Here is an 18,670-nt window from a genome sequence, read left to right as displayed (position 1 = left end):
ATGGAGCGCGTGCTGGAGGCCAAGCGTTTCTACGGGGGGGCATCGAGGCTCGTGCCCCTCCCCCCCCCCCCCCCCCCCCCCCCCCCCGGGTTTGGGCCAAGATCGTTATTGAGACGCTGTTTAGGTGCCATGTAACGAGCTTCTAGTAGCGGCATGTAAACAAAATAACGCCCACGTGGCCTTTATTGACAAAATACATGGGAAATGGAATCCCAGCGTGCCTTCGTTAGCTTCAATCTCCAGTTTTAACGAAAAGGTAACTCGCAGCACCCCCCCCCCGGGAAAATGTAAAGTCTACGCCGCTGGCCCTGTTCTTTTAGTCTTGTCAATGAGTATATAAAGACGGGGTCAATTATCTCGAACGGGAACATACATAACGTGCGACATCTCTTATAGCTCGTCATATCTGGTGTAAGAGTGTCAAAGATGTCAGAAAACCTAGTTGCCGCATGATCATTGAACCAGATGAAGATTGATATGGACACGAGTGAGAGGAATATATACATCATGTACCAGTTCTACAAAGAGTAAACCATACGCGTTTAGAGAGGTACGTATCTTGAACCCGCCTGTTATTTCGTTACACGTCATACTTATAAAATTCTTGTAAACCCATGCAAAAATAAAGGTATGCACATGTAGCGAACACCACAGGTTCATTGCGAGGGTGGAATGGGCACAGAAATCTTGGGAGATTCGGAAGACGACGTGACGGCGTGGCTGGGACTGAACTGCCAGGCCGAGAGCTCCGTCTGCAAGAGTGGTACCGGAACTACTCATTGAAGGACAACCGCTGCCATGGAAGGCACAATATTACATCTGGGAATTAGCTTTGCCTTACGTAGCACGTCACCTGAATTAGTGGGTTTCCGTCAAGGCAGCGAAGCTAGGAAATCGTGAACTTGTCAATCAATCAATCAAGCAATCAATCAATCAATATTGTTTATTTTAACTCGGGCATAATTAGATTAGTGCTTACGTAAGAATCATACATATATGCCGTCTTCTCCAGCGCTACGGTTATGCTATCTAAAACTGAGGTCACACAGCTAATGCGTCATACAAAAAACAGCTTGCAGACAGTCTCTGAGGCGTGTTTCTGGTGTCATTTAGCTTTCTTCAGCTGGAGTGGATTGTTTCTTAGAGTTTACAGTAATACGAAAGAAAAGAAAGCAAGAACCTTACACTTGCCGAGAAGTCAGCGAACTGACGCCGGTCACTGTGGCATTGCGTCATCGTCTCACTGCTGAACTCTCCGATGGTGAACAGGCAGCTTCTTCTCATCCGGACGCAATCTTGTTCCAGAACGCTCGCCGAACGCGGCACCGACCGCGTTCCGAAAGCGCGACGCGACGGCGTCCGGCGGGCCCGCAACCGTTGCCCCACAATCATGTCCTTCCGCCCAGCTGCTGCCTCTTGAGCGGATGACCATCGTGGTGGTTCTTCAGCGAGCCCAGGTCTGACGAGTCCAGGGACTCGTCGCTCCTGCAGAGCCTGCTGATGGTGCGCCACTTGGACAGGAGGTACTGCTTCATCATGCGCCTGAAGATACGACTGCCCACGTTGTAAAGGATGAAGTTGACCGCAAAGTTGGTGTAGTAGAGCAGCATGAAGTAGCGCTGGAGCAGGAACACGTGGCCCGGCACGGGCTGGTCGCTTATGGACAGCGCGAAGACGTGGATGCGCACCACGTAGCTGGGCAGGTTGAGGATGATGAAGACGGTACAGACGAGGAAGAGCATCTTGGAGACGCTGATCTGGCTCGGGTGCATCAGCACGCGGTCCCTGGGGTGCGGCGGGGCGCCATTCATGCTGGATGCGAGCTGGTGACGCGGGCTGGGGATCGGGGATCCGCCGCTCATCGTGGCTCTGCCGTCTGGGTGGAAGGTGTGGTGGGAAGTTTAGTTATTATGTTGGTAATCAGAAGGATATGGGACATATGAGTTGACTTGGCGAATACGCCTTCCAAACGGATTTCCTTTTAAAGGACGTTTAGACAAATTTTATTGGCGACAAAGCGTCGCTCTGGTCGGCCTTCTAGGAGTGAGCCAGCAACCACTACATCGTCTTGAGTAGGGTTAATAGACCCCTTTCAAAAGTCACGTGCCGATTGTTAGAAAGTCGGAACCCCTGCACAATGGCGGAACAACTGCATCGAGAAACGTGCAAGTCATTTCATAAGATAGCGAACGTCGGAACGCGGCCAACACTATACGAGTAGACGAGCCAATGAAAGAGCGTCGAAAGTACAACGTCACTGCGCTCATCCCGTTTTTTGTGGCTGTGTTTTTTTCAGTGTGACGTTGAGGTTTTAGTCCGTCATCGTGCAGGCATTTCGCAGCTGCCAACAGAGAGCCGTATTTCGAAAGGGGTCTATTCTGCTTTCATCGACGGAAGAAATGTTGGATTGTCAACGGTGGCGGTTCAAGAACGGGATGACTCCAAGCTTCCTCGGTGTTTTTTTACACACCACCAAACTTGTCGTTCGTAACTGACTGTCTTCATAATCTTTAATTAAAAAAAAATTCTGTGGAGGAGGGGGCTCGTCAAGCTGATTTTTCAGCAACAGAGCACGGGGTTGGGCTAGTTGGTTTAACATATTAAAGTAAATAAAACAGCGGAAAAAAAAGAAACAGAAAACAAGGAGTACACACACAGAGCGGTGTGTGTACACACTTAATCTTGTTTCAGTTATTTATTTATTATCATTTTTTTGTTTGCTAACTCCTTTTATTGACGATGATAATCCCTGGAAAAGGAAGAAGGGGGGACAAAGGAGGAAACCCAAATCTCCAAACACAGCTAGGTGAATGGTGCAGATAGAGAGGTCCCTGTTTCGATACCAAGACCAGGCGGATTTTGTCAGTCGCGCACCAGTCACCTAGCTAGTCGTGTACGGAGATTTCTGTTTGTCCTTTGTCCCCCTTCTCCAGGGATTGTTATCGCTATTCTTGTTCAGCTCGCATTTGAAGCATGACAATCGGCGGTGAGATCGGTCTATTAACATTGAAAGATGGGCTAGTTGGTACGTCGTTGGACGGAAGCGCCGAACAAACGAGGACGGAGAAGACAATGACGTGGCACTGTAGTACTACACTGTAGTAGTACGCATATCAAGCGGCAACATGATCTGAAACCGAATATATGCCGCCAGATTTTTATCATAGCCACGCGCTGGGGTTGCCAAGGTCTAGGGCACGCGATGGGTTAGCGATTCAGCACTAGTCAGTACCGGAATGCATGTGGAGGCATTGATCGTCATCCCGAGCCGAAATTGGTTTGAGTCACGAGCCCAAATCAATGTTGAGTTTGGCAAGTTTTTGCTATAATTTATCGGAGAAAGTTCGAACTTTCCATGCGTAGGCGCCGATTTTTCCGATTCATTTTCAGAGTGAGGTTCACTTGTGCCATATTGAGCATAGAGAGAGAGTAATCACTGGCGGCCACATCTGTCTGCGCGGCTGCTGAACGCGTGCTGACGGCAAGCTTCCGCAGTTCTTTTGCAACGTGCATTCCGCATCGTCAAGATTGTGGGTCTTAGCATGTTATTAATGTGAGCTTTGTTCTGAGCACGCGCTTTAAACATCGCCCTCAAATATGACGTCCAGCGAATACCCCCGTAGGCTCCTGGGAGTCACAATACACCTTTTGCTAAAATACTCCACCAAGGAGCATGCTGCGAGTGTATAGTTACACGCGCGCTGCACGTGCTGGCGTCTGCAGTAGTAACTGTTCCAAACAAAAAGCCTAAAACAAATGTCATCTCGCAGCCCACGCGTTCGTCAATGCCTCATCTTGGTTATTTTGTCCGAATCGTTTCTACGGGGAAGGTGAGCGCGTGTGTCGCGTGTGCCTACATTCCCAGCATTCTCCTCGATGCTTGGGTAAGTTAGCAATGTATTGGTGCGTTGAAACACGAATACAAGACCCCACGGAGAAATAAGCTTGGGATGCACGTGATTTTCCGCCATGCAGTTAGTGTGATATAAGCGGAGCAGGTGCGCGTGGGGAGGGCTAACGGTTGGTTTATAAAGTCAGAAAACGATATATACTGGTTTAATGCCGCCATCTGAGTGGCTGCGGCACGATGATAAGATCCTTGGGAATCTCCGTCTTTGGCGGAGCCGCGTGCTATCGTCGAACTAGTTCTGAGACGACGCGCTGGCGGCGATGTTGACGATGGAGGGCTGCGTGGATCGATACCGTACTCCGTTCACCCCTGAGCTAAGGCTGCGGTGGAAAGCTACGGACTCGTTTAGTTCAATCATACGCGGATCCTTTGCCACGTGATATCGCGCTCTCGCCCATCTCCTGGCGCAGGGAGCTGGGACCAAAAAAGGGTTGATTGGTGCGGCGAGAACGTATAGCTTCCACAGCAGTCTAAAAGCTAGCTTATAGGGGTGAATGGAATATCGTGATGACGTTTACGAAGGGACAGTTTCATCCTAGGTTAGTTACACTTCTATTTTTCTTCTGAGTCATTTTATTATTTCTTTTGACGCTAATTGAACTGTCGGTGCTGCTATGCATCTTAATTATTTTTTTTTAATGTTTTACACCTATGGTTGACAAAAGTTGTAGGTTTTTGTGTGATCTTTGTGTCACTTGCAGGTTGTTTTTTTACTTGACAACTTACGCTATTTTTTTTTCTGAGACTATTCTGTCATTAGTGCTACCCTTATTCAGTCCCACAAGCCCCTGCTGGCTTTGGCGAGCCGGCTTTGTATCATCTTTGCATTCAATCTGCATAAAGAGACTTTAACAAAAAATAATACTAATAATAGTAATAACTGTTATTTTTATTATTATATAATACACTTGGATCGAACTAGTGGCATTTGCGAATAAATTATTATTATTATTATTCGCTATGGTGCCCATTGATAAATTTCACCCTGCCTTCGAGGTACCTATACCTTTTCCGCTTGTCCTGAGGCGGACTTCAAATGCCAACCAGACCCAAATACAAAAAGCGTTTAACATTGGCGTAGGTGATTACGCATGATTGTATAATTCTTTTTTAGTTTTTGATTGGTCTTCTATTATTGCGGCAACTGACGTGATTGAGCAGGTACTTCGCTTGACTAACGCTGTACAGAAGGGCATGAACAAGTTCGTTCCTTCCAAAAAGTATGGTACCCTGAAAATCCCTTTTGGTTTTGTCCCCAGCTAAAAAGTTCGCTGAAGCGAAAATCTTTCGCACATGCGAAACATAAAAAAAAGCAGGTTTGAGGAAGTGGGATTTAGAATTTAAGCACCACCGGCGTTTGTCCAAAACGCAGTACACAGATGATTACGCCCAATATGTTGCATCTGTAGAATCCACGATCTGAAGCGAAATCCCAGGAAACTATGGAAGCACGTGAGCAGTCACTCGGGAAAACGGTCTCGGGCAGATATTGTACTTATGGACGAGGACGGCAATGCCACGTCCGATGCATGTAATTCATTCGCTAAACATTTCAAAACCGTCTGTCGTCTAAGCACAATGGACAACTCCCGTTTACCTTTAGTAGGGAACAGGGAGCACCTATCCTCACGTGTCATTGATGACGAGCTTGACGAGTGTGTAAAGGGATGTCCAAACAGGATACTACAAAACGCATGACTCCGCTCCGCTTCCGGCTGCCGGGGGGAAATTTCTCCCTGTCAAATCTGCCGGGAGGAAACTACCCCCCGTCAAATCTACCCCCCCCCCCCCCCCCCCCCCCCCCCCCAACCTCCACGGCGGCCTTGCTCTGCTCATCACGTGGGTCCGGAGTGCCTTTCACACGCTCTGCTGGATGTCGGTCAATCGCTGAAGGCCTTCGCCGCTTTGGAAGTCCCGAAAACGGGAAAGGGAAGACTCGAAGCGCCGTTCACACATTTACAACCGAGTACGACCGAGAGAGACCAGACCGGTTTTTAAGCCTCTTGCGACGTGTTAGGACCGGATGCGCTGCAGCGGAGCTGGTCTTAAGACGTCGCAAAAGGCTTAAAAACCGGTCTGGTCTCTCTCGGTCGTACTCGGCTGCAAGAGTGTGAAAGGGCCAATTCCCGCGGCTCTTGTTTCAAAACTTGGTTGGTTTGGAGTTTAATAAAACAAATGTCATATTCTTAAGTTATCAGTGTTTCTACATACAGCTAGAAGTCTCACTGTTGCCTGTTGCGCACTGCTCTTTTTTTTTTTCCAGCTACGAACGTGAATTCTCGCAAAGAAAGCTGAACCGGGGCGGCCGAAACGCGCGCTTCGACTCAGGAATCTCCCAAATCCACCCGAAGCCGGACCTCTTTGGCCTTTCTACCGAGGTGACGGCGGTAGCAAGGTCGGCGACCTCGTGAGCCGCGGGAGATAGACAGGCATCAGGCACACCATTGGAAGGTGGCGTGTGACGTCAAGTCTAACGAGCACCGACGTCAAAGAAAAGTGGAGGAGGCAAGGAGGAAAGTCGTGAATTTGGCTCGGCCGGTGTGCAAACAGACATTCGGCCGACGACTACCGGACGCTTCAATTTTAACAATTTTTGCAGGAGTGGTGTGGCCTGACGATTTTTGTAGTAGCCTCCCAAGCAGCACAGAGATGGCCAATCATTGGCCAATGGCTGGCAATGGTCCTTTGGCCAGCGGCCAGACAGTGCCCAGAGATTGGCCGATGACTGGCCTTTCTCTGGCCAGTGGCCAATGTCCACTGGTCATCAGCCATCGGCCAAACATTGGCCGATGAATGGCCACTCTTTGGCCACTGGCCAAAAGACCATCGCCAGCCATTGGCCATTGCTCGGCCAAAATTCGTGCTGCTTGGAGCTGTTTGGACAGGCCTTAAGAAGGGTGGGGCTGACTTTGTCCTCTGGTCATAATGGAATTCTTGGGGTTCTCGTCAAGGCTTATCACGAGTTCCTTACCCCCGTGCTTTCGTCAATTTTTAACAACTAGTTACGATTAGGCGTGTTTCCTGATACGTGGAAGGTGGCAGTTGTGATTCCAGTGCATAAGCCAGGAAAGGAAATAGAGAAGACATGTCAAATTACCAACCCGTTTCTTTACTCTGCACGTTCTCTAAGCTATTTGAAATGGTAGTTCACAAAACCCTTTCCCCGTCTTTCAAAAATATAATCGTTTCACACCAACACAGGTTCATATCGGGATCTCTCGTCTAGGACACATTTTGTCTCTTTTATGAATTTTGTTTCGAGGGCGGTGTGTAATAGAGGACAGGTGGATGTTGTATACTTTGATCTCAGCAAGGCTTTTAATGTCGTAGACAACAACGTTTTGTTATCAAAACTATCTGGGTAGAGTGTCCACTGGCTGGAAAATTATATTTTACGCAGGAAATGTCTTGTTCGTGTGAACGAAAAACGTTCACGGACATACATGACGTCATGTTCGGGTTGCTGGGGGTCAGTGCCTCTTCTTTTCTCCATGTGTCGGATGTCGTAATTAATTGTCGGGTTCTGCAGTATCCGGATGATATCAAGATATTTCGTGAGGTCCGCAGTGACGGGGATTGCGCGATGCTTCAGGCGGATGTGTACGAACACAGTAACTGGTGTTTAACCAATAATGTTCTAAAAAACAAAGCTAAAACAAAGGTAATGACTTATACGCGAAAAACGCATAGCATATTGTTTTCCTATCAGATTCATTTTGAGGTGTCGCGTTAGAAAGACCCTCGATCTGGGAGTGACGTTTGACACCTCTTACCGTTTTAACGCTCACGAAGTAATGATGTCCGTGTTTCGTACTCTCGGATTAGCCTGTAGAATGACGAGAAAGTTTGCGAATCCTAAGGCCTATTTTATACTGCGCTCTAACTCTAACTCGACTCGAGTATGCGGCCATAGTGTGGAACGGCATCTTTAGTACATTTTAAAGCTAGAGCGAGTTCAGAATAAATTTATATCAATCTATAGATACCGTTCTTCTCGTAATGGGCCATCACCTGTGCGTAAAAGGTCTTTAATGAGTGACCTAGATTTATCCACCTGAAACACGATAAAAAAATCGCGCGCAAATACACGAGGACAAAACCGGAAAGAACACAGACAGGCACGTACTCACAACTCTGGTGTTAAGTGAAGAGAGGAAAGATGAAGCAAGATTCATTCATGAGAGGGGGACACAGGCACCAGGGTGAATACAGGTCAGTCATAGTAAAATCATCGCAAAAAGGTAACTTCTTTTTCGCTCAAAGCCACTGACGGCTGACTGACGCAGCGATCAGCCAAACCCAAGATGGTAAACGCCTCGAGCACCTTGCGTGTTTGTTTTCCTTTGAAGCGCCCAATGATTGAGTTTTTTTTTTTTTTTTTAGAGATGGTGAACACGTAAAGATCTAACAATGCACCGAAAGGTGACCTCCCACAGTTGATATTAAAGAAAGATTCTGCTCTCACAGCCAGTCATTAACACACAGTTCAAACAAAGATTGCGCATGTTTTTTGTGGCAAGTGTTTTTTTACACTCCGCTTTGGCGGGAACCTTCAAACAAATTTGTCGTATTATTTTAGGGGCTGATAGTATAACTACGGGAAAACCATACCTGCTCGCCACTTGTTTTAGATTATGCGATATTTTGTTGTAGGTATGGTATAACTACCACCAGTTGTTTGTCAACAGGGCGCCTAGTTTTTCACCCCTTTTTACCTTCCTTCCCAGGAAGGTAAGGAATGAACTTACATTAAGACCTGATTCGGGAACCCTAAAGATTTTAGTCTATCGATTTGGCACAAGAAACTCCCACTAATGGCATGGAAATAACGTTTACCAACTCGCCCAGCTTATCACTTTACTACAGATTACTAGCTTAGCTGAGCGCCGAGAAAAAGTAGATTTGTTGTTCGTTTTAAAAACAGTCCACAGTGTATAGTGTCTGTCCTGATTTGCTAAGAAACATATCGTCCCACACAAGGCGACGCGATCGCCGGTGCCTTTGTACACCGCAACTCAGGGAATCATGTTCCACTCTCTCGTGTGACGAGCACATACAATAGTCATGCCAGTGACCTGGCTCTTTTTGGTGGATATAAAGAAAGCTTTTTAAAATCTCTTTCGTTTGCTATATGGGCACAAATAAGTATGTTTTGTTCATTGTCTCGTTCTCGATGTTCATTTTTGTTGTGCTGAATGACGGGGTGTTCTCACCTCTCAGCTTACCAGGCTGACTGTTCAACTTGCACCTTGTTATACTGCAGGCGATGTCTTTGTAAAGCTGGTTTTCAGTCCTGGCGTTGCTTCAATTTTTGTGTGATCATTTTAAATGTAGTGTGTAGCGTGTTTTCTTTTTTGTTTCTTTGTTTGGGTGTGCCAGTATCAAGACCGACATGGTCGTTGCTGGGCACAAAATAAAACTTATTCTCGATTCTTGATTATCTTCTATAGGTGATTGGTTCAACACATTCTGTGTCCCCCGGTTTTTGTGCAGGATGACCAAGCTAAAGTAAATTTTTGCTTCGTTTGATATATATTTTTTTTTTCTTACCGACGTCCATCCCTGTGGTGTCCAGCTGGGAACTGTTCAGCCGTTGGAGCCGACGCCTAGACGTGAAGAGGTACAGGGCCCGGCCGATCATGAAGTTCATGATGACGATGAGGATGAAGGGCACGATCAGCGTTACCACCGTGTCCATGATGTTGGTGTAGTACAGAATCCTGGGGGAAACGCGCCAACATCCGAGTGGAAAACATTATTATCTCAACCCTGAGACAAGTAGAAATAAAATAACGGACAAGATGGCACAAAACTTCTCAATCGTCATGTTTCCTAACCAGCTCGCCTGCAAACTTTCGCTCCTTCAAAAAAAAAAAAAAAAAAAAATGGCGGTTGAAGTGTTGTCACGTGGCAGACGATAATGCAATTCCAATTCAAATTTAAATAATTTATTTGCATCTGCAAGTGCAGGTGCCGGAGACACGGACAAAAAAGCTAATCTTTGTTGGCTTGACTAGGTCCGGGCCCCGAAAGCTTAGCAGATGGTGCAAGCGAGTTGAAAAAGAATGACGATAATAATCTCTGGAGCAGGGGAACAAGGGGGACAAAGGACAAACACAAATCTCCAAACACAGCTGTAGATGTCTGATGCGCGACTGAAAAAATCCGCCTGGTCTTGGTATCGAATCCGGGGACTTCTCCCATTCCAGCGGAGCGCTCTACCAACTGAGCTAACCGGGAGTTAGACGTCAGCAGAGCAAACGAGTTTTAACAGCTGCCACCAGCCTAATGCCAACAAGGGTGAACGGCCTACATTTGAAGGATGATGATGCAATTAGTGCAAAGGGGCAGGCGAGCTGGACAAGAATAACAATAATAATCCCTGGAAAAAGGGAACGAGCGGGACAAAGTACGAACACAAATCTCCAAACACAGCTAGGTATCTATAGTGCGCTACATAAGAAATGGAGAGGTCCCTGGTTCGATACCAGTACCAGACGGATTTTTTTCAGTCGCGCACCAGACACCTAGTTGTTTTTGGAGATTTGTGTTTGTCCTTTGTCCGCCTTGTTCCTTGTCTCCGGGGATTACTATTGTTTTATCTGACAGATGGTGCGGCTTTGAACGACGACTATAGACCGACACGCTGTTTACAAACAAGCCTGCGTTTGCCCACACCATGTGTGGGCACTGCGCGTGCGCAGAAACAGGATTCGCGTGAAGTAAAACTGCGCATGCGCAGTGCCGTCGACAGCGCCACCGCAGAGGAGTGACGTAAGGGCCGCGTGTTGGTCTATACAGCCGTGTCCTCCTCCCCTCTCCTCTTAAAAAATAAAAATAGTGTTTTTTTGTTTTTTTTTACCGCAAAAATAAGCTACTCATCTCCGAACGCTCATTCTCTGCTCACATGTAGTGCTACGTGATCCGAACCAGGCGCCGAAATGTCAAAAATAGCCGTTGTCTTATTCAAAAGTTACGTGATTTTCTTAAAATTCCAATGTGAGAATGGGGCTCGTTTTCGCTTATTTCCGGTAATTGGCGCCTTTCAGCTTCCTGTTTTCGATGCAAGCTGGGCTTGTGTTCAAGCCCAGCATGCATCAATGAATTCAAATCATCATGTGAACGTTTGTTTCACTTTTCCATGGAATGAATCGCTGGATGGTGTCTTTCTTGTTTTTCCTGTGCAAAGATAGTCTTTTCTCTCTCTTTTTGTAGCCTAGTTGGCACGTTGTTTCTGTTTGTGTAAGAGTGTATTCCTTTCGAGTGGGTGTATTGCGTTGTTTCTTGTTTATCAAGCAAATATGTACGATATGTATCGTTTCAATATTTTTGTCGAAAAGCTTGTACTCCCGGGCCCCCTCATACAATGCCCAAAAGGGCGCTTTGAGGTAAATTAAATAAATAAATAAATAAATAAATAAATAAATAAATAAATAAATACGCCGATGGCTGATGCACTTATCGTGTCCAAAACATGCTCAGAGTACATCCCCGCAGCAGCGACTATGTATAGCGTGCAGGCTGAACGGGGAAACAAAATAGATGGATATTGTATGTATTTTGCTTCCGCTTTTGCAGCGTCTAGGTTCCTTTGTGGAAGCCGATCCGAAAACGGCGGCTTGAATTGCATTTTGTCATGGGGAAACAACAACAACAACGACTCTAACATAATACACTCCATCGATTTCTTTTAGCTGCAAGGAACATAGTCTCGACTAGGAAAGCACGTTGCTAACCTATTTAAATACAAGAAAAACGCGAACTAGACGAGGACAGGTGCTATTTGATGTAGTTTATATATATATATATATATAGTTACTCTATTTGCGACTCCAGCGACTTATAGGATACGCCGCTCTCGACATATGTGGCGCTTGTAAACAGGACGTGCCCTGCTATGCGACAGCTCAACAAAACGCTGGAGTTTTTTTTTTTTGCCACGATTTTTTTTTTGTTTAATGGGCCCAAACAGTTTTTGTGCAGTTTTATTGAAATGTTGAGGAAAAAAAAAGAGTTTGAATTTGAGTTTACTGCGCTGAAAACCTGCGGCAGCGCGTTGACGGAAGCGAGCTTTCAAAATAAGCGTAGCGTTCGTCGGGGAAGAAACTGAGAGAGGGGAGAGAGGAAAGCGTAGGGTGACGTCAGAGAACGCCGAACTCTGATTGGACGGATTAGTGGGTAGACCTAAAGCTAGCAGCCTTTGTCTCGAGCCAACGCAATTGTTGCCATAGCAACCCTCGCAATCGGTCGGACTCGACGGAAGTTCGTGTGTGTGAATCGCCCTCGAGGACCGGCTTGCGCGGTGACGTAGGTTGCGTTTAGAGCGACCTATGCAACACGCTGATACGGCAGACACGACAGTCTCGTCTGGGAAAACTGTTCGCCATATTCACTGCATGAAAAGTCGTGCGAGGTGCACCCGATTCGATGGGCCGTTAAGAGTCACGGTTTTCCCAGCGGCCCTCTCGTGGCTCCTGTTTGCGTTGCTGTGAAGTTTGAACGCAACCATCGCTTGACTTCAGTGGCCATCGCGCCCACCGCCTACACAATACGCGACCACGGAAGCCACACGAGACGAGCAGAATTAGCGAAAGGACCATGTTCTGGCCAGTTCACTGTTTTCCCACCAGGTGTCGTCCGTTTTGTGGTAGTCGCGAACGGCAGCACAGCGAAGCCAGGACACATTTTTTTTTTTTTTTGTGTGTGTTTGGCTAAGTTATGCTGCCATGGAGTGCCTATGCATGCCTGTCTTTTTGTGAATAACTCTAGTTGAAAGTTTGCGACTATCCTGTCTACTCTCTTGTCCTTGACTCTTTCGCTCCATTTTATTTCGCACCTAAGAGGTAATTGCGCAACACTGATAACGCTGGCAAAGACCTGAGACCACAGAATGCTACCTGCACAAACCGCCCCATGGTATGACGTGAGACCGCTTCCTCGTTCTGCCTACGAGAGCGCCTCAAAAATGCTTATTCATGCTTGAGCTACAGTAAACACCATGTCTTATTTCGTATGAAGCAGTGCAGAAGACACGAATCTCGCATGAGATTTCTTCGCAAGATATATCATGTCTCATTAGGACCTCATTCATCCAGCCGGCTCCTCGTATTTCGTATCGCGTTTATCATCACTGTAAACTGTCACCCATCTTTGACGTTCTAACTTGATTAAAAACTCTCATCTTGTTCTTGCCATTTACGAATGAAACAACCTGCCCAGAAAACAAAACAAAACAAAAATAAAGGCCTTGTGATCACTTCGCCCGAGATGTTCAATAATACTCTAAATAATGTATATAACAATATATCAAGTTCTGTTTTGCATGCGTCCCTCAAATGTTTTTTTTTTGTTTTTATTTTGCTTGTTTGTCTACAGTTTGTATAGATTTGTTTATGTTAACAATATAATTTTGTTATTTTTTCCACTTGACCATAATGATCTTTCGAATATGTGCTTTCATTTACCTAATGCCCATAGGTTGTTTTAGGTTAACTAATCATACGAATAAATAAATGTACGGGCAATGTGGGCGCGGCACTACATATATGGATCGATCATGAATTGCATTCACTCACTGTTCAAACTCTGGCCGGGCCTCGCATTCGGGAGTACCGCCCTCTTCGACGATGACGTCGGTGAGCACCAGGAGGTAGGCGTTGAAGACGAGCGAAGCGAGCACAGTGACCCCTACCGTGACCCTAGCGCGTCCGCGGGTGCCCAGCTGAAGACGCCACAGCGGGCACTGGACGGCGAAGCAGCGCTCTGCTGTGAACGTCACCGTGAGCCAGACGGACCAGAAGCTGAACGCCGACGACAGGTACAGGATGCCCTGGCACATGCCCCGCCGGTTCAGCACCTGCAGAGATGGCGACACCGGAGATTCCCGCAGTTCGACTTGGGGTATGTACTATATGGTGACTGCAACGCGTCTTCGACTGGTCTGTTTAGCGTCCTTATTCCGGCCGTGTATCGTGTATTAGCGGAAAAGTTTCCCGCCAAATTTAACGGGTCGACAGGGTCATGACGTCAAAGCCGCGTGTGACGTAATGTGTCACATAACATGCCGTCACATGTGACGTCATGTGACGTCACGTGACACGCTATCGCATTCGTGCCACTCTTAAAGGCGAAGCTTAACCGTCCCCCAAGTTTGTTTCCTTGAAAACTGTTTCTTCAAGTTATATTATATTCAAGTGGATATTTGAGAGATATTGCAGGGGTCTCAAACACGCGGGGACGCGGCCCGCGCATGGCTGCGGGCTCCCATCCGTATTCCTCGAGTGCTGCATGAGCCAGAAATATTGACCTGTCGTCGTTCATTCATTTCCTCTGAAAACTTAGCTGTGCTCTTATGACGTTTTAACATATTTGGAACCAATCTGTTTGCATTCACATCGAGGATTATTTTGTCTTACATACCGTCAAGGCACAAATATTTTCTTATAAGTCCGCTATAAAAATGAAAGCCGTTTACAACTCTCTGTAATGCCGAATTAGAGCGCAGCTCTTGAGGAGGAGGGGAGGGTACTGAGGGAAGGGTATGCCCCTCCTCCTCATCCGTACACTCTCCTCCTCCTCCTCTCCTCCCGCGCTTCTCCCCTTGTCCCCTGCTCCTCCCCCTTCCCTCCTTTCCGCCTCCTCCTGCTCTTCTCTCGAGGTATTTCGATTTTGCGATATACAGTGCTAAACATTCTGAGTCAACAATCTGAAATATTCTCTAGCCAGAGAGCTATTTTCTGCGACAGGACTCGGCAAAAACGCGTGCGATGGCGTTGGAGGACTTGTAAAACACTACACAGCCTGTGACAGCCAGCAAGCATAGCAATGCAAAACGCCCAAGACATGTCAAGTGTACTGTCTCAGCGGCTCCAAGGAGTCCAGCTGATTTACCAGGCCAACTAATGGAGTTTCGAAGCCGGAAAGGAGGAATGGATGAACGTGCTCCCTGTCGCTGGAATGCAAAAGTGGCATGTATGGCAAAGTCGCACAGTGGAGCTGAACTTGGAACTGATTGTCTCTCGCAGCGCTGAGAGCGCGATGACAACCACTTTTTATATTCCCCATCACATAGTGAAAACGTGTTTTTTTTTTTTTTACGGGAGTGAAGTGTTATAAATGCACATGGGCGTACCAAGCAGGGGGCAAGGGGGGCGGTCGCCCCCCCCCCCCTCCCCCCTCAGTTCTCCAAGTGGGGGGGGGCAAGGCATGTGTTTTCCCTCCCCCCCCCCCCCCCCCGAAACAGCCGCCACTGGGCAGGGCAAACACTGGCCGGCGGCGCCCAAGGGATACCAAGTGTACTGCCCCCCCCCCCCCCCCCCCCCCCGGCGCTGGGGTGGGGGGGGGGGGGGGGGTGGGGGGCAGGACTTGCCGGGTGTGGTTTGCCCCCGTACTCAAGAACAAGTTGGCACGCCACTGTAAATGCATGAGCCAACCGAAGTCTTAAGTCAGGTTCCTGCCTCGACGGCCAACCGAGGTTTTGTGCTCGTAATTTGTGTTTCAAGTAAAATTGACATGCACAACAGGACTGAACTTGAAACTGACTTTTCCTCGGACCGTACAGCACTCAATACAACGGCAATTTCTTTATAATTATTGCTTGAACATGCTGAGTGCCGACCGCGTTTAGTATTGTGCATTTGTCAGCGAGTGAAGTATTAAATTTTGGTTCCAATAAGGTGTGTTCGGTTCGTACCTCGAGAGCGCAAGCCGGGCTGTCGCGTTTCTTTGTTCCTGGGAAGCTGTGTTTCAGTTCACGCATATACCAAGCTGCGACATTTGAAATAAGCACGAGGGATGGCTCGTCACAGGAAGGATGCAGTTAAAGCTTCGAACTACTGCTTAAGAGATGTGTTTAAAGAGCTATATATCTCAAACTTGAACTTGGCCACAAATTAAACAAAGTATAAAAGTATGATAAGTTTCTTTTATAGAACGTAGGAGTAATTGAGGCCGAGGCAGTTATCAACAAAAATGTTTATCTGGAGGGTACACAGTACAATTCGAAACGCTGTTTTTGATCGGGACAAAATAAAGCAACACACATTTTAATGAAAAGCACAGCATGTGGTGCAGCACTTAAACAATCAGCTTTTTTTTTTTTAGTTGCACGTTGAATTTGCAAACAGGTTTGAAGCGCTGTAAATATTTTGAATCATAAACGAGAACAACAAAATAAACATCTATGATAGATCCTTTAAGAAAAATATATGAGTAAAAAAAAAAAAAAAAAAAAGCAAAGCTACAAGATCTTACGAGATAACAGCGAACCAATATTAGTTAAAAATGTCAAAGTAGCCAAATTCCTGCATTTGAGAGTGTTTTATTTCTGACAGAAACAAAATAATGCAATATGTTTTAATGGGAAAGCAGAACAATATAGCGTAAAATGCTTCACCAAAAATTAAAAAAAATTGAAGATTTTATTTTTTAATTGCAAGTTGAAGTTGCGGGACTTCTCATTTTCAGCCATGTTTAGAGCATGGTAAATTTTTTTTTTTATAAGTCAGACCGACACATTATGTATAGACGATAGGCCCTTATGTGAAGAACCTGTGAAAACAATTTAAACGATATATCTTAAAACGTCTACGAGATAACAAATCACAAACTAAAGGTAAAAACGTCAAAGTAGCCATGTTTGTGCATTTTTTACACACAATACATATTTTCCAGAACTATATAAATCGTTTTATGTATTGCCATTATAGAGTACTATTTGTAAAACATTTTTGAGTTATATTTTGTTTGTTGTTTTGTCTATTACGTGCCGTCAAACCTGGCAGAAATGACAAAACGCAATAACGGGTTTGCCACCTTGATGTAGTCCCTTTTTTGTTTTCTCGAGAAATAATTTTTTTCTCGCAAAACCATTTGCGACTCCGTTCTCTCCACACATTGGGGAGTAACATAGGACAATGCGAAGAAAAACAAAAATGCTGGCCGGACACGCGTGCATGATATTATCTGAACACACCCCGTTGTTATTTCAGTGTTACCGTTATATTGACTTTGTGTTTGTAAGAGATCCTACTTGGTGTACGGTTTTCTTGATTTGTATTCTTATTCTTTCAGACTTTGTTTCTCCTTTTTTTTGTATTTCAAATAATCGATATTTTTTTATGTGAATAGTTTTGGTCTTTTCTACGCCACTGCCGGGTCCAGTCCCACAAGCCATTATTTGCTTTTGACGTACCCGTTCTCTTGTATATTGCAATGAAGACGTGAAATAAAATTATTACTATTATTATTGTTTTGAGAGCTTTCGCTGTCCGACTTGCCGGGTCCTGTTCCACAATTGCCTCCCTTGGCTTAGACAAACCCTTCTTTGTACAGTGCTATTGAAGATATGTGGAATAAAATTATTATTATTATTATTATTAGGACTATCATTATTATAATCTATCTCGTACCGAACTGCTACACACAATATGGCAAAAAGTATGTGTTTGTTCTACGTCCCACACGTTTTTAATCTATTACCAAAAAATCTCTCAAAATGTTTTGAGAGATTTTGGAAATTTGGGGTCAAAAATAAAAGATTTTGCTTAGACAGCCCGCACCCGGTGCATAGTCCGCACCTGGTGCTTAGTCGACACGAAAATCTTCTCATAGACGGCACACGTTTACAAATGTCTGCTTTTTAGCTCACAATAAAGCCTATAATGTGCATAAATCATCATTAACATACTCTTTCGTGCACAAAATTCGTCACGTCTCGTCATAATAAACGATCTTGAAAAACATAATTCCTGTATAGTCCGCACGCGTAGATAGTACGCACAGCCAGAAATTTCAACTTTTAAACATGTATAGTCCGCGGACCATAGCCCGGAAAATACGGTACTTAGGGTTTCGCGTTCTTGGTTTTTATTTTTCAAAATTTGGCGTACTTTTTTCGGTGTTTATTTTAAAATTCAATTCTCGTTTTTTTTTTTTCGGTGTATATTTATTCTCAAAAAAGTTCACCGTTTTTTTTTCGGTTAATCTGAAATAACACCATCGGACACCGGGTCAGACGATCCTTGTAGCTGTGATATTTGTGATCACTCAAAGAATAACGACACATATACATACGTGGTCTTCGCTACAACTTCCGTCAGGACACACTTCAGAATTTCGTAATTCGCGGGCAATATCTTCAGCGTGCTTCTTTTCCCTTCCATCCAGTGTATTCATGTTTTTAACCACAGGGAAGTTTGAGAGAGGGTGTTAAGAAAGGTATTAGCGGTTTTCCTCGATGTCCTCTGAAGTGCGTGAAGCGAAAAACCTTATCCTAGCCCACATCCGAACTTTATTTTTAGGACAGGAAATTTGACACACTAAGCCCGATCACAGAAAGGACACGGATGTCCCGCGAAGGCCAATTCAAGACCTCTTTGGTTGCATGTTGAATTTTGGAAGAGGGCAATCACGAAGACGTCACACAATGTGGAACCTTGCAAAGCCCCCCCCTCTCTCTCCCTCCCCCACCCACCCCAACGCGGCCCTAAAAAAAACTGGGTTTTTTCGGTTAAAACCGAATTTTAGAAAACGGATTAGACGTACTTTCATCGGTTTTTATCGGTTTAAACCGAAAACGCCGAACCTACAAACTGACCTTTTTCGGTTGAAACCGAATTTCCGAAAGTGGATTTGGCGTACTTTTATCGGTTTTTATCGGTTTAAACGAAAAAACTACGGACCCTACATGATATAATACAAGTAAAAGTATAATTGCCATTTTTTTTTGTCACAATTCTGTGGTGTATGTTTGTGCGACTC

General features: G+C 45.6%; 1 protein-coding gene across 2 annotated transcripts in view; it reads right to left on the bottom strand.

Annotated features, from left to right (window-relative positions):
- Positions 1–316: 316 nt before the first annotated feature.
- Positions 317–18,670, bottom strand: part of LOC8035961 (pyrokinin-1 receptor) — a 36,083-nt gene continuing 17,729 nt past the window's right edge. The window contains exons 2-5 of one of the 2 annotated variants that reach the window (XR_006078243.1): positions 13,486–13,766; positions 9,461–9,630; positions 1,186–1,876; positions 317–752 (exon numbers count right to left, since the gene is read on the bottom strand). Coding sequence is in view for 1 of the 2 variants with exons in the window: in XM_042293246.1 (XP_042149180.1) it covers positions 1,389–1,876; positions 9,461–9,630; positions 13,486–13,766 (939 nt within the window). In the remaining variant the exon portion in view is untranslated. Of the gene's footprint in view, positions 753–1,007; positions 1,877–9,460; positions 9,631–13,485; positions 13,767–18,670 lie in introns of those variants that run through there. The other variant, XM_042293246.1, reaches the window with a different exon arrangement.

Source organism: Ixodes scapularis, unplaced genomic scaffold (genome assembly GCF_016920785.2).
Source record: "Ixodes scapularis isolate PalLabHiFi unplaced genomic scaffold, ASM1692078v2 PGA_scaffold4__175_contigs__length_147842914, whole genome shotgun sequence".
Lineage (NCBI taxonomy): Eukaryota > Metazoa > Arthropoda > Arachnida > Ixodida > Ixodidae > Ixodes > Ixodes scapularis.
The sequence above is the reverse complement of the archived record's forward strand: the minus strand, read 5'-3'. Positions and strand labels throughout refer to the sequence as shown.